This window comes from Ictidomys tridecemlineatus, chromosome 5 (genome assembly GCF_052094955.1).
Source record: "Ictidomys tridecemlineatus isolate mIctTri1 chromosome 5, mIctTri1.hap1, whole genome shotgun sequence".
Classification (NCBI taxonomy): domain Eukaryota; kingdom Metazoa; phylum Chordata; class Mammalia; order Rodentia; family Sciuridae; genus Ictidomys; species Ictidomys tridecemlineatus.
Genome location: NC_135481.1, coordinates 156114853 through 156129971, shown reverse-complemented (window position 1 = coordinate 156129971; position 15119 = coordinate 156114853). Strand labels below are relative to the sequence as shown.

Genomic DNA, 15119 nt, shown 5'->3' with positions numbered 1-15119 from the left:
GTCCTGGCTTTTTAAAGTGTTCTTTTGCTTCTTCATGTTCCTTAAATAAAATGTTAAAATCTTTTAGAGAATGAAAAATGGGTACTTAAAAATGTGTTTTGGGTGAAAATGTGGTTCTTCACATTGTCTTTTCAGTGAAAAATGATAATTAATAGATAAATAAACCTGCTTCTAGGTTTTACCAGATCATACATTGTGTGTGTATAGATAATATGGAGATGTAGAATATGTATCTCTCTATATATATCTATCTCCTTCCTTTAAGCCATCAACAACTCTTAGCTGAAAGAGGAATGAGTCTCAAGCAAGGATAGAGAGAACAGGTATACACATAATTTCTGCCTGGTACCTAGGATATTTCATAAAACTATTATTTACATTAAAGAATACCTTCTTAAAAGTAGTTTTACTTGTGTAGCTTAAATATGTTTTAACAAACTGAAGAACTTGAACTACATGAAATATATTTAAGTATTTGAATCTTAAGATGTAGTTTTAGAGTTGTTCCACAAAAAAACATGTAAAGCATTATTAAAATTGAGCAAACTTAACACATGGTTTCACTCTCTCTCTCTTTTTTAAAATGTAGTGTTATAATGGCTTTTACCAAATTAGTGTTTTGGATTTTATTGTTTGACTGTCTTTAAATTGATAAATTCTGTGCAAATCGACTTTTTTAGAAGTTACATGAATCTGTATTCACATTACTGTTTAACTCATCCACCTTTTTCCTGGGTATGAAATATAAGTTGATTTGGGATATAAATCAGTAGACACAATCTATTATCAAAAAGTGTATTAATTCAATATAAACAGGCTTTCCTTGGTTTTTAGGTTATGGGAAGCTGGTTGGAAGCAGCGGTACTACAAGAACAAGTTTGATGTTGATGCAGCTGATGAGAAATTCCGTCGTAAAGTTGTACAGTCTTACGTTGAGGGACTTTGCTGGGTTCTTCGATATTATTACCAGGTACCAAAATAAAATTTTTTTCCTATGCATAATCATTTCAGAAAGGTAGTGATTTCTATAATAATGTATAATACTGAATATCCTGAAATAATACCCAGACTAATTTTTCTAAGCTTTCTATTCAGAAATTTATTGCCTTAAATAATATTTGTTTGTAAAGACTTCAAAACTACTTGGGTTTATATAAACAATTAGGTTTTGTTGTGGTAAAAGATATTTATCATCAAGTAATGTGGTTAACATACTTTGTCTTTAAGGTGATTAAATAGAGTTTTTAACTGATAATTTAAAAGTAACTGAGTTATTAGTTGACAGTTACTAAATGACTAAACAAAGGATAAAGCCTGGAAAATACCCGTTAGAGTTTGAAAGGAATTTGAATGATACTATTTCTTCCATAATATGATAATGATATTATATGAAGTGAATTCTAATTGAACTGATCTGTATCTTACTTAAACCTTTAATAATTGAGATATCAGATTGGTAAGAGAGTAGATTGACATACTGGTGTACACTGGTAATTATCTGGTTTCACGCTCAGAGAGTCAATCAAGTAAAGTTTGGTGTGACCTGGGAATAGATGAAGTTGGTTTTGTTTTGTTTTAAAGAGAGAGAGAAGAGAAAGAGAGAATTTTTTTAATATTTATTTTTCAGTTTTTGGTGGACACGACATCTTTATTTTATGTGGTGCTGAGGATTGAACCCAGTGCCCCGCGCATGCCAGGCAAGCGCGTTACCGCTTGAGCCACATCCCCAGCCCTAGATGAAGTTTGTTTATAAGTAGAAAGTAACAAAAGTGGACCAAGCATCACATGTAAAATATTCTCTTTGAATGTTTGTTACTCTAAGGATGAGTCAAAAGACATGTCAAAAGGCATCTCTTTCCTTTATATATAACTTGCTTTTGTTTTCTTTTTGGTGTGTTTACTGATTTTTGTAGTTACAAGAAAATTACCACATTAAAACATAATAGTGAGTTGTAAAATGAAATTTGGCTGTTTTACTCTGAACTAGTGTTCTAATGATTTCCTTAGCTACCTACAACTCAGTAAATGTCAGCTACAACTGCTCTTGCTTTTAGTTTGTGTTGACAGCTCTAAAATTGGAAAGAAATGTCACCAAATATATATTCAGGATGAAAATCTTCACCAAATTGTATTTGTGAATATAAAGTTTGGTGTTAGGTGCTGATAACTGAAGATGCTTTGCAGTATTTTTTAAGTTGGAGAGTCACTGGTATGAAGCAGAAAGTTCAGATTTAATTAAAACAAATTTTAAGCTTAATGAGAAAAAATTAATATGTGGAATGTATACCCCAGAAGTCAAGTGTTTTATAAATAGAATATTATAGGTGAACAGTCTTAATTTTTTTAACTATATCTATCATTAACATGGGTTTTTAATTTTTATTTGTTTTTAATGATTATAGGGCTGTGCTTCCTGGAAGTGGTATTATCCATTCCATTATGCCCCATTTGCTTCAGACTTTGAAGGTATTGCAGACATGCCTTCTGATTTTGAGAAGGGCACTAAACCGGTAAGCCTGACTAATTAGAATCAATAAAATAAATTTTGGATTAGGTAATAATTTGAGGTTTCAACTTTTTCCCCCTTATTTTCTCTCTCTCACAGTTTAAACCCTTGGAACAACTTATGGGAGTTTTTCCTGCTGCAAGTGGTAATTTTCTACCTCCATCTTGGCGGAAACTCATGAGTGATCCTGTGAGTCTTGGTATTTTCAGTGTGTTGGTTTTATCCTTCCCCTGCTCCCCAACACCCACAATACTGGGAATTGAACCCACGGTCTCATTCATAGTAGGTAGATGCTTTACCACTGAGCTGCATTTCCATCCCTATAACTGGGTTTTTGTCATGTATTTAATTAACATTAGTCGCAGTTACTTTTGCACCTTGTAGTTAAAAAAACGTCGCAGAAACTCAAGTATTGAGTTCTTCTGTGTATTTTTCACTACATATATTTCCCCCCAACATATTATTTCCCTGTTTTCCTTATAAATAAGTATCCTATCTAGTAAATAAGATTGGGTGATCCTAAGCCTACCTGTAAGATTTTTATTGTTGTTGTTTCAGCCCTGTATGATGGCTTCTGGAAGCTTAAAATCTGGGTTACCTGAAATCACCTCTGAACCTGTTTTGTGTATTAGCTAGAAAAAGTGAGAACCAGCTAGGAAGTAGGAATTGTTAAAGTAAATAAACCCTTCACTGCCTGCCTGCCTGTCAGTTCTAAAATTCCTTTCTCTTCATCTTTTTAGTAAAATTGTTAATTTTGTTTTACTGCACTTGGGATTGATGACCTCATATTTTTACATTTTTAAAAGGGGGTGTATCTCATTTCCTTATCAGGCCTGAAAAATTGAACAAAAGTCATGTCAAATTCTTTGTAATAGAGGTGTGAGGCTTTTGTTTTTATTCTTTATTTTTTTCTCCCTGATGTAGGATTCTAGTATAATTGACTTCTATCCTGAAGATTTTGCTATTGATTTGAATGGGAAGAAATATGCATGGCAAGGTAACATTTAGACATTATTTCTTTTTGTTAAAGCTTTTTGGTAAAACAACAATCATGACTGAAAAGATGTTTTCAGAATTACATATGAAAAAAATGATATTTGTCCATCATTTATAATTAGCAAATGATTAATAGTACTTTATTTTTGGTATTGGGGTTTGAAACCAGGGGTGCTTTACCATTGATATATATATACATTTACTATATATATACACACACACACACACACACACACACACACACACACACACACACACACACACACACACACACACACACACACACACACACCCCCATCCATCCCTTTTTATTTTTATTTTTGAGACAGGGTCTCACTAATTTGCTGAGGCTTCCTTTGAACTTGGCAATCCTCCTTCCTCAGCCTGTTGAGTCGCTGGGGTTACAATGCCCAGGTGTTAATAGTAATTTTAATAATAAATTCCAATAAACAAATTGAATTGGAATAGGTTAGTAGTTACATCTGTTGTCTCCTTTATGATTAATCAATAACATTTGTTACATTTTATGAGTAGTTCATTATTACCTTTTGAGATTAACAGAGAAAGAAACATGGTAGTGTCCTTTCAGAGTTTCCTTACACTACATGGAAATTTTTTAAAAATATACTAGAAATTTTTATTTAATTTAAATACTTGACTTTAGTTATTACTTTACCTATTTTTTTTTTTTTGTTGTTGTTCTTTTTATTAACAGATTTTGTAGGAATGGCCAGTTTCACTAACTTGGTGAGACCCTGTCTCAAAATAAAAGGGGCTTGGGGTGGAGCTTAGTGGTAAAGCATCTCTGGGTTCAATCCCCAGTACTGAAAAATACCAAAATAAATAAATAAGATAAAATATATCTTTGTACTTTTTCAAATTTTAGACTGTGTATACTTATCAGTGTTGTAATTTAATAGCAATATTGTTATATGTAAAGTTTATTTAGTTTGATATAGGTGTTTTGATTATTATATATTTGATTGCTAGATATAGGAACAGAAAAGAAAACTTAAGTAATTTGATCAGAGGGTATGACTCTAGATCTCACTTTTGAAGTGACTGTGTTTATCTGAGCATACCCACTATTTGGGCTGTCTCTGGGTGATTGGGAGGATTAGGTGAGGTAATGCATGTAACATAGAACTCAGAGAACAGTAGCTGCTGTTCTCATTTTACTCTCAGCTTGCTCTCAAGCACTGTTGATATCACACCTGGAAATAAGATGTTCCTTTCTACCTGGCCATTAGGGTTGATGTGTTGCTTTTAAACTTTATTGCTTGAAATGGCACTATAGGTTGCTTTCTGATTAGCTTCTGAAGTAAATATTGTAAGGAAGCCTTGTTGTAGTAAAATCCTGCAGTAATTTTTTGTTTTTTAAGATTCTAAGTCAAATGGATAGAAAATAAAAGTTCTGTAATGTTGTTTCTCATTCATGCATTTATCTTAAGTGTTACCAAATAAAGCTTGAACAATTCCTTAACAGTTTTTCTGTGGGTTAGCAGTAATTGAAGTAGCCTTACTCAGATTATTGTTACTATTACTGTTATTGTTGTTATTGCAGTCTTGGAGATTGAACCCAGGACCTCATGCATGCTAGGCAAGCTTTTTACCACTGAGACACATCCCCAGCCCTCTGATATTAATATTTTTTTAATTATTTTTTTTAGTTGTAGATAAACACAATATCTTTATTTTATTTACTTATTTATTTTTGTGTGGTGTTGAGAATTGAATCCAGGGCCTCACACATGCCAGATGAGTGTACTACCAACTGAGCCATAGCCCCGCCCTTGATATTAATATTTTTGAAATAACTTTTTAGTCTCTTCAAAATTCATAGTAGAATTAAGTTTCTTTGTAATTTTAAAATTTCTCCTTACAAGATAGTAAAATTAAATGTTTTCTTTGAAAATATGGTTGCTAATGGGCTAGGATGTAGCTCAATGGTAGAGCACTTGTGAGGCCCTGGGTTCAAATCTTTCGTACTGCCCCCAAAACTAAACACCATGTATGTTTGTGTGTGTGTGTATATATGTATGTACATATGTGTATATGTATGTATATAAGGAGAGTAACTTAATAATGACAATTTAGGGAAACATTTTTCTTCATAATTTTCAAATGCAGCAGTTTTGAATGGCAATAGTTTCAAAATTGTTTGGTTCTGTTTAATATTTGTTTTGCTCTTTACCTTAAACTTTTATTTAGCCAAAATACTATTTTTTGATCCATAATAGGAGAACATACATATGTTTCAATGACTTTTTAAATTTTTACTGGTAATACATAATTTATTTGTGGTATGTTTTGCTGAAAATTATGCATATAGATTCAAATAAAGCATTGCCCTTAATTCTGTCATACTCTAGGGAACCATTTTCAGCCCCTAACTGAACAGCCTCTGTTCTGTTTTCCACCTCAAGTTATTTAAGGATGTGTCTAAAGAATTTTTGTACATGAATTAATTAATTAGGCTTTAAAAAGCATAAACTTAATACTATAGAAGCTTGGACTGGAAGATACCTTTCTTATGGTGTAGTTGAATAGAACTTTTGAATATTTTAGTTGAATGATCTCATTTTATAGACCGAGGGTGTAATAAAGATTAAAAAAATAAATAAAAACTCAAGCCCTACAATGATTAGGTGGATTGTCTGAGGGCATCTTAGAGAGCAAGGCAAGAGTTTAGTGTCTAGGTGACCATTTCTTCATGAACAATTCCTTAAGGTTTTTTCTGTGGGTATCATATGCCAGGCATGGTGGCACATGCCAGTAATTCCAGGGGTGGCTGATGCCAAAGGATTGCAAGTTTGAGGTCAGCCTGATCAACTGTCTCAAAAAAAAAAAAAACAGGTTTGGGGTATAGCTCGGTGGTAGAGTGCCCCAGCGTTTAATCCTCAGTCCCTACCCCCAAATAAATAAATAAAAAATAAAAATCATATCACCACAAAGATTCAAAAACCATAATTTTCTATATGAGCCATTTTAAGTATGAGAAATATGGAAAATGTTTTTTTCTTCTGCTACATATAAAATTGTTGCATCTGAGTTTGGCAAAATGACAAAATAGAGTTCAGTTCCAGAATGTCTTTATATCAAGAAGGTATACCACTGGTATGTACTAGAGAAAATCATTTATTTGGATCAATAAGTTGGAATTAGGTTATCCTAATAGCTAGGATGGTTTGTTCATTTCCTCAGGTGTTGCTCTGTTGCCATTTGTGGATGAGCGAAGGCTTCGAGCTGCCCTAGAAGAGGTATACCCAGACCTCACTCCGGAAGAAAGTAAGATTTTTACTGCCATTTGGTCAACTTTGAGCCTGTGAAATAGACTTCACATTTTCTTATAACATTAAACCCCCCATTTGTCATATTTCTTATAAGTGAGCATAAATCACTGATTTTACTTTATATAACAGATATTTACTTTCTTAATCTATCATCTCTAAATGAAGTAGTACTTAAGTAATATTTATTAACTTGGAAGTCTTTGTTAAATTTATTAAAAAGTGATACTTCAAGAATATCCTTTGACATTTTGGTTGTTATATGACATGCACTCAAAATAACACTTTTGTCTGGTGAGAAGGTATTACTCATTTCCTCTGTCTTCTCCATCCATGGCCTCCGAAATAATAACCTTGCTTGAAAGATTAGGGGGAGACAAGCATTTGCCCTTGGAGTGCTGACTTGAAATATTATTTTGCATAAAAGTGGCATTTTTTTGTAATTAATACAGTAGAAAGTATTTAAATGGAGAAATTGTAAAGCTGAGCTCTATTGAAAAATGTATGTTTAATACCAGTACAATAAAAGTCTGTTAGAAACAATTTCTCCATCAAGTATCTTTAGAATAATCTTTATCCTCAGATGATACAGTTTGTATTTTCTTATATTAAGAAATTGAGTTCTTTATGAATAAGAAAACCTTGCCAATTATCTTACAATGTATTCAGTTACCTTTCAGTGATATCGTTTTCTGTTACTGATCTTTGAAAACATCATCAAACTATTTTTTTCTTCCGTAGAGACACATCACGCATTTAAGTTTGTCACTTTAAAATTATTTGTCATAAACTTCATACGAGAATTGTTTTTCAAATTTAGATGCTGTTGTTGTGTGCTCACAAAAATGTGTCTAGTAAATATAATTGCTTAATACATCATCTTACTCCTTTCTAACTTCTCCCTTAGATAAAAGGAACAGCCTTGGAGGTGATGTTTTGTTTGTGGGGAAACATCACCCACTCCATGACTTCATTTCAGAGCTGTATCAGACAGGTTCCACTGAGGTATGATATACTACTGGTATGTACTAAAATGTACATACCTTGAAATTTACCATTTTAACCATATTTTAGTTTAAAATTATGTGACATTAACTATATTTATGGTATTGCATCATCAACATCACTTCATCTCCAGAAACTTTCACACACCCATACGGCAGTTCTGCAGGAATTAAACTCTGTCTCCTTTCCCCCATCTCCTATAACTTCTTTCTGTCCCTCAATTTGCCTATTCTTGATATCTCATATAAGTGGAATTATACAGTATTTGTCCTTTGTGTCTGGCTTATTTCACCAAGTATATTTTTAAGGTTCATCCATGTTGTAGAACATTGCAAAATTCCATTCTTTTGTATAGCTGAGTTATTTTCCATTTCCATTTATATGTCTCATTTCCATTTATATGTATATGCCCGTTTGTCTGTTGATGGATCCTTGGGTTATTTCTACCTTTTTTGACTCTTATAAATAATACTCCAGTGAGCTTTTACGAATAATAGTCCTAAGAACTTAAACATACAAGTATCTGCTTATTTCCTAACTTTTTATTCATTTGGGTATATAATTAGGAATGCTTTTTCCACAGCCAGTGGATGTGCCACCTGAACTTTGTCATGGGATTCAAGGAAAATTTTCTTTGGATGAAGAAGCCATTCTTCCAGATCAGTAAGCATTCATTTGTATATAACTAAGGTGAATGGAAGGAGGTTTAATTAGCATTTTTCTTGTGTCCTAACATTTTATTCTCTTGTAATAGTGAGAAAATAATACTTAACACAAAGTAAAACCTGCTGGATTAGAAAAGGCTTGGATTCAAAGCCGAGCTCTTTAACATATGGTAGACTGTACATTGTGCGGGGAATTCTGGGGTACTTGAAACCTATTAGGGCACTACAAGATTATAATTATTTTCATAGTGACACTAAGATTGTATGGTATTACTTGTTTTTCTCACTTATTTTCTTCTTTAAGTGCACAATGGAGTTTTTCAGAAAATAAATGTAGTGTGATATTTTAAGAGGTAGAACCAAAAGCAAAGAGAGTCGTGACTTACAGGTACTAAGCCAGATACTGAGATTTTCAAAACTGTAAAACAATGATACTCTTCTCATTTATTTTTATTTTGCTCTGTAAAAGGTAGCTGTTTTTCATTAAAATGTTATTTATGTTAACATGTAATAGATTTTTTCATTATCTTTAAAATGTCTTAATTTTTAAAAACTAGTTTTAATTTTTTAATAGTTTTAATTTTCAGTAGGTAAATATTGATAATATAGTGAACATAAGCAAAAGCTCTTGGAGATTCTCAGTAATTTTTAAAATTTTAAACCACAATAATAAAAACTGAGATCAGAGTTTGAGAATAGGAATATATAGGTTTGTATTCAGGAATGGAATTGCTGAGCACAGAATATGTGTGTCTTCATCTTTATTGAATAACTATGTAGTGTTTTTCAGAGTGGTTATATCATATTATAATCCCAGTGGCCATTTGTGAGAAATCGGATTGCTCTGCAGATCCTGGCAAATTCTTGGGACATTGTAACATTTTAATTTTTGTTAGTCTGGTGGGTGCTTATTGACAGTGATTTATAATCATATTTTTCTGATTACTAATGAGTTTAAATATCAAATGGCTAATCATTTGATTTTTCTCATTTATGAGGTACGTGTTTCTTTTTTTTTTTTAAAGTTAATCTGTTCTCTTTACTGATTTGTAGGGGTTTTTGTTTTGTTTTTGTTTTAGAAACCGATAAACTTTTGCTCATAATCATTTTTTGTTTAGGAGATGATAAACAAGGAAGTCAGGGTCATTTTCTAAAGATACAAATAGTCATAGTGTTTTTGTTTGTTCATTTTAATTAATTTGCTCTTCTATAGCCTAATAAACATATTAACATTTTACTTCCTGTTATCTAAAAGGTTACAGTTTACAAATGGGTGGTTCTCTTCTTGTTATTTTTTAGAGTAGTATGTTCTCCTGTTCCCATGTTACGAGATCTGACACAGAACTCTGCAATCAGGTAAGTTTTCCTAAATTCATAGCATTCACCCTGAACGCAGCTCTGAACTTGCAAATGAATAAAATTTTAAAAGAACTCTGATTTCACAAGGAATTGGCAACTGTTAATCCACCAATGCTTTGAGATTGGTAGAGAGTCCCTACTGTTGCAGACCTCAGAGCAGGACCTCTTGACTTTAAATTATGTATATTGTTAAGGTTACTGATTTAACAAGCATGCTGGTTTCCCCTGACAACCTCTAATTCTTCCTGGATTAGGAAAGTGGGAGGTGGAGAGTAGGAGTTTTTAGTAGTTTGCCATATAGAAGCAAACAGGCTTCTACATCCCAGCAGCTCACACAACTTTACTATATTAATTATTTTTATAGTTGTGGTCCTGTACAGTTTAAAAACAAAAACATTATATGATATGTTTTAGTTAAGATGACACAGAATGTGTTTTTGAAAATTTTTATTACACTGGTGGGCTCGGGGTATAGCTCAGCCATATAACTATTGTATAGTATACATGAGTCCCTGGATTCAATCCCGAACACTGCAAAATAAATAAATAAAATAAATAAGTAAGTAAGTATATAAGGTTATCACAAACTTGAGAGCTGATTTCTCCTCTCTGGAAAACTTATTTATCCCTCAGTTCTTCAGCAGTGATAGTACTTTCTACTGAGTAAAAAATAATGTAAAATATGACTGTTTAGAATAAAAATCAATACTTACTACTCATTTGTGTAATATAATTAGTAATCTTGACTGACAGCAGAGTTTATTGTCATTTTCTTCGTTATTTAGGCAAAACTAAAACAAATACATCTCTGATATTTAAGAATTTAGTAAAGGCCTTCTAATCTTGATTCTTCCTTTCTTACCCATTTTTAAATCTCTCTCAGAAAACATTTTAGATTTTGTGCAGATTTTTCAAGTATAAGCATGTTTATTTCCTATCTTTAGTGGATTTAGGTAGTAAATGTCATTCTAGAAAGCCTTATCTTTATAAAAAGTTAGGAAAAATCTTCCTGAATTGGTTGATTTTGTTTTGTTTTGTTTTGTTTATTTTTACACATAATTTGTCCTGCTCTTTGTCTTTGTACTCCTTTGTTAAGGGTGAAGTACAGACTTTAAAGCCATACTCCTAAGCCTATCACAAACAATCTGGCTCTGATAGATTCATGTAGACTCTGTGTATTCACCCTTGGGGTCTCTGACTTGCATTGTCACTTCAGGCTGGTTAATTCCACCAGTTCTCTCTTTGGATTGTCACATTTTTGCTTGTGCTCCTCAGTTTTTCTGCATCTTTTCAAGGGGCTTCCTGCCTAGCCCTGTAGAAATAGTTCATTCTACTTAACTTTCTACTAAAGATAGAGAGGCTTATCCAAAGGAGAGTTAAAGAATTAATGGATAGATCCTGGAGTTTTTTTTTTTTTTTTTTTTGGTTGATGATGATGTTAGTTGGTTGTTTCTATGCTTGAAGGTGATTTTGGTATTTGGTACTCACTATATTTTCACTATTAATTAAATTTATAAAACAAATCCCAGGTCTGTGTGCATATTCAGATGTATGCTTAGAATAATTTCAAAGTACAACTGATTTTGAGTTAATTTCATAAAGATTTGTGAAAGATTAAAGTTAATTTTTACTTTATGAGGTAATTTCATTGTTTTCTCTGAGGGATAATCTTGAGGCCAAGAAGCATTTTATTGCAGGTTTTTTTTTTGGGGGTGTGTGTGTGTGTGTGTGTCCCCATCTGTGTGTGTCCCCAGGCTTGTTGTGCATCCTGGCATTATATTTGCTTTATAAATGAAAATCTAAAAATGCAGCTTCCATTGTTACTTGTTTTGACTCCTGCCATTCCCCTGCCCCTTTCTCTGTTTGAATGCATCCATTCCGTATTTTGAGAATTTGTTTCCTTATGCTGGGTTGGTTATTCCCATCATATTTAGTCTAATTTGTAGTACTCAAAAGTATATTATACAAGTTATTAAGCTTTGTGTCTGTGTGTGGGTGAGGCTGCTGGGGACTGAATCCAGGGCCTTGTGCATGCCAGGCCAAGTACTCTACCACTGAGCTACATTCCCAGCCCCTTTGAACCATTCCATCTGTCTTAAGTTCATAGAAGAACCCTTAGGGAATACAATCAGCTATGACCTAAGAGATCTTTTTCAATTCTGATCTTATGTCATTCACCATATTAATAGTATAACTTGGAATAGAACTAAGCCATCTCCTTTAATTTTCCTCATCCTGGTCTTCTTAGACATAATATTTTTTGACTAGTTCTTTGTTAGCTTTAAATATATAAATCCTTCTGTGTATGACTTTAAAGTTACAGAAAAGTTGTCTTTCCAGTAAAGCAGCACAGTTTTTGTTCCTTTGGAGGGGTAGGTGTATACATGTACTGACATGTATGTACCCTTTTGTTTTTAAGACCTGTCATAATTTGGCAGAGCCATAGCTCTGTGCCTGCATCCAGTTCTTCAAAGACACCTCCTTTCTACCCAGGCTGGTCCCTTTAGCATTCCTTTGGCCTCTGTGTCTTCCTCCCTTTATTTAAAATACTCTTCCCTTTTTTTCTCTGCCTGTCCCTTTGTTGCTCCCCACTCACAAAACACAGTATATAATTTACATAATTTTTTACATGTTATTTTTAGCATTATTAGGTTTTTCTTTTTTCTCTCATGTCATCTAGCATGGTTCTAAACCCTTACAAAGGTTCAATTGTTTATAGTGTTCAAAGCAGTGTTTGCTAGATTCTTCCAAGAGTTACAAACTTTTTTCTCTAGATGAGTGTTTCTCAAACTTTGTTTTCATCTTTGGGTAAATCAGGGAAGGAACAGAACATTCTTTCTTTAAGGAAATTCTTTTTAAAAACTGTGAATATGTGCGGAGATGGAGTTTTTAATGTAACCATTACTGTAGCATTTGTAAGGTTCATTATTGGCAAGCAGCTAATTTGAAATCAGAAATTCCTGACAGAAGTGGAATACATGAAATCAGCAATAAACTTCATGGTGGAAAACACTTTGGAGGGTTTAACCTCCACTGCCTGTAATACTTTGTAGGACACTGAACTGGTTAACCTCTTCTGATAGAATGTCACAATTCTATAAACTCTTTAAGTGTTTTAAAATGTCAAGTATATGAATTATGAAATTTTCCCTGCTAGAACAGTTTGCATTGGTATGCTGATTTAGCATTAATTACAGAATGTATGAGGGAAAGATAGAGTGAAAATGAAGCCTGGTATTTGGAATTTTCTGCTTTCTTTGTAAAGTGGTGCCACTATTCTTAAATGTTACTAGTACTTGATGTAGCATTCCTAAGGATAATACTTAGAGTGAATTAAATCAGGAAAAGATATTGTACATTCCCTTACTTTTCTATTGAGACTTTGCTGTGTTTTCTTCTTATGGTAGTACAGATAAAAGCATAGTTCAGTTTCCTTATTTTCAACCATGTTTAGGTTTTAAATTTCTGTTTTGTACTTGGTGAAGTACAACCAGGTAAATGAAAATGTAAGAGAGTATACTTACTAAGGAAGAGATTCATTATATTGCTCTTGGGGATAACCTGATGGGTAGACGCTAATGCTGGGTAAATCAGCAATGTTGTTCCCGTATTTGGAAAAAGTAAAGTGAAAATACTTCTGCAGTGCACAGAATTAGGTAAAATAATATAAATTCAAACACAATTTAGCTGGTCAGCCTGTTGAGTCCTTTAGCTGTTCCAGGGCTTTTTAGTTTTTGTTTTTAGTGGGTGGAATTTGTTTGTTTGTTTGTTTGTTTGTTTGTTTGTTTGTTTGGCTCTGCGCAGGATCAATCTTGGGACCTCATGTTTTAGGCAAGTGCTTTATCACTGAGCTACATCACGAGACCCCAAAGACTGTTGTGTTAACTATTTGTTTCTTTCCTTGACTTCTGTGAGACTTTGGGTGCTCCTGGGTGTCTCAGGGTTACTTAACGTTTTCCCTCCACAGGAAAACTCTCCACAATTGATGCTTTAGTCCCAGATGGTGAAAATTGTCAAAGGGTAATAATCTCTGCTTTTTTTCCCCATCAGTGCTCTACTTTTAAGAATTTAAATTATAAACCAGAAAAATATGAAGTAATTTTGAGAGTTTGAATTCATATAAAAAGTTACCCTTTGGCTCTTCCTTTGTCTGTTTCATTTTTAGGAATTTTGTTTGAGCTATCACATTGGAAAAGTGAATTCCTAAAAACATAATAAATCCTAGTATACATTCTTAGGAACCAAATAAAATACTAAAAATCTCTTTACCAGGAGAAATTTAACTAATTTTAGGAGAGTATGATTTCAAATTGTTCTCAAAGACCCAAGGAACAAAAATGCTTTAATCTTCGAGAGCATAAATAGTGTCTTTATTCCTTCAGTGGAGACTTCCAAACTAGGTACCCCTTTTGTCTCTTAATGGTTTGTACTATGTTAAGTATATAGACTACTTTGTTACATGTTGTTCTCCAGGGGGACAATGTGAGAACTCTTGGAAATTATTTTCTTTTTTCTTTTTTGGACGCTTGAACTTAGGACCATTTGACCACTAAGCTACATCTCCAGCCCTATTTTGTATTTTATTTAGAGACAGTGTCTCACTGAGTTGCTTAGTGCCTTGCCATTGCTGAGGCAGGGTTTGAACTCTGGATCCTCCTGCCTCATTCTCCCAAACCACTGGGATTACAGGAGTGTGCCAGTATGCCTAAAAAATTATTTTCTTAATGGCTTGGAAATTTTTTACCTTTTAGAGCATGAACATGAAAAATGGGATTTTAAAAAAAAATTTTTATTAAATAGTACATACAGTGAATTGCACATATTAAGTGACTAGATGATTTATTTTCCTGTTGTTAATAACTTCTGTCTTTTGGAAGAGATTATTCTCCCAATCTGGGAATTATCTATCTTCTCTCCAAGAGCATGTTACCTTGGCTATTTCCTTCATTTTCTCAGTGTCAAGTCTTTCTGTGTATGACTAGCAGATAAAATCTTTATCTTGACCTTCATCTGAATCTGATCTTCATTCTAGTTCCAATCCTGCCATTCTGTGTGGTTTCCCAATATTCCTTTTTCAAATGTATATTGAAGGCTCTTACCTAGATCACATCTATGACTCCTTTATGGGTGTCTTGTTCTGCCCTCTTTCAAAGTGCTGCTTGCTTGTTCTTTCTGAAATATATCTTGGATCACTTTTATTTCCTTACTGATGACTTGAAATGGCTTTAAGTTGTAGTCAAACCCTTTATGACCATCATCCATAGCCTTTCTTCCTGCCTGTTTCTGTTTCTGCACTTT

At 33.2% G+C, this 15119-nt stretch overlaps 1 protein-coding gene across 4 annotated transcripts in view; it reads left to right on the top strand.

The window, feature by feature from the left end:
• The window catches only part of Xrn2 (5'-3' exoribonuclease 2), a 74517-nt gene that overhangs the window by 37323 nt on the left and 22075 nt on the right, over positions 1-15119 (top strand). For all 4 annotated transcript variants that reach the window (XM_078051329.1, XM_078051327.1, XM_078051328.1 and 1 more), the window contains 8 exons: positions 835-970; positions 2403-2510; positions 2606-2695; positions 3431-3503; positions 6707-6790; positions 7700-7797; positions 8381-8460; positions 9762-9818. In XM_078051329.1, the coding sequence (XP_077907455.1) occupies positions 835-970; positions 2403-2510; positions 2606-2695; positions 3431-3503; positions 6707-6790; positions 7700-7797; positions 8381-8460; positions 9762-9818 (726 nt within the window). The remainder of the gene's footprint in view (positions 1-834; positions 971-2402; positions 2511-2605; positions 2696-3430; positions 3504-6706; positions 6791-7699; positions 7798-8380; positions 8461-9761; positions 9819-15119) is intronic.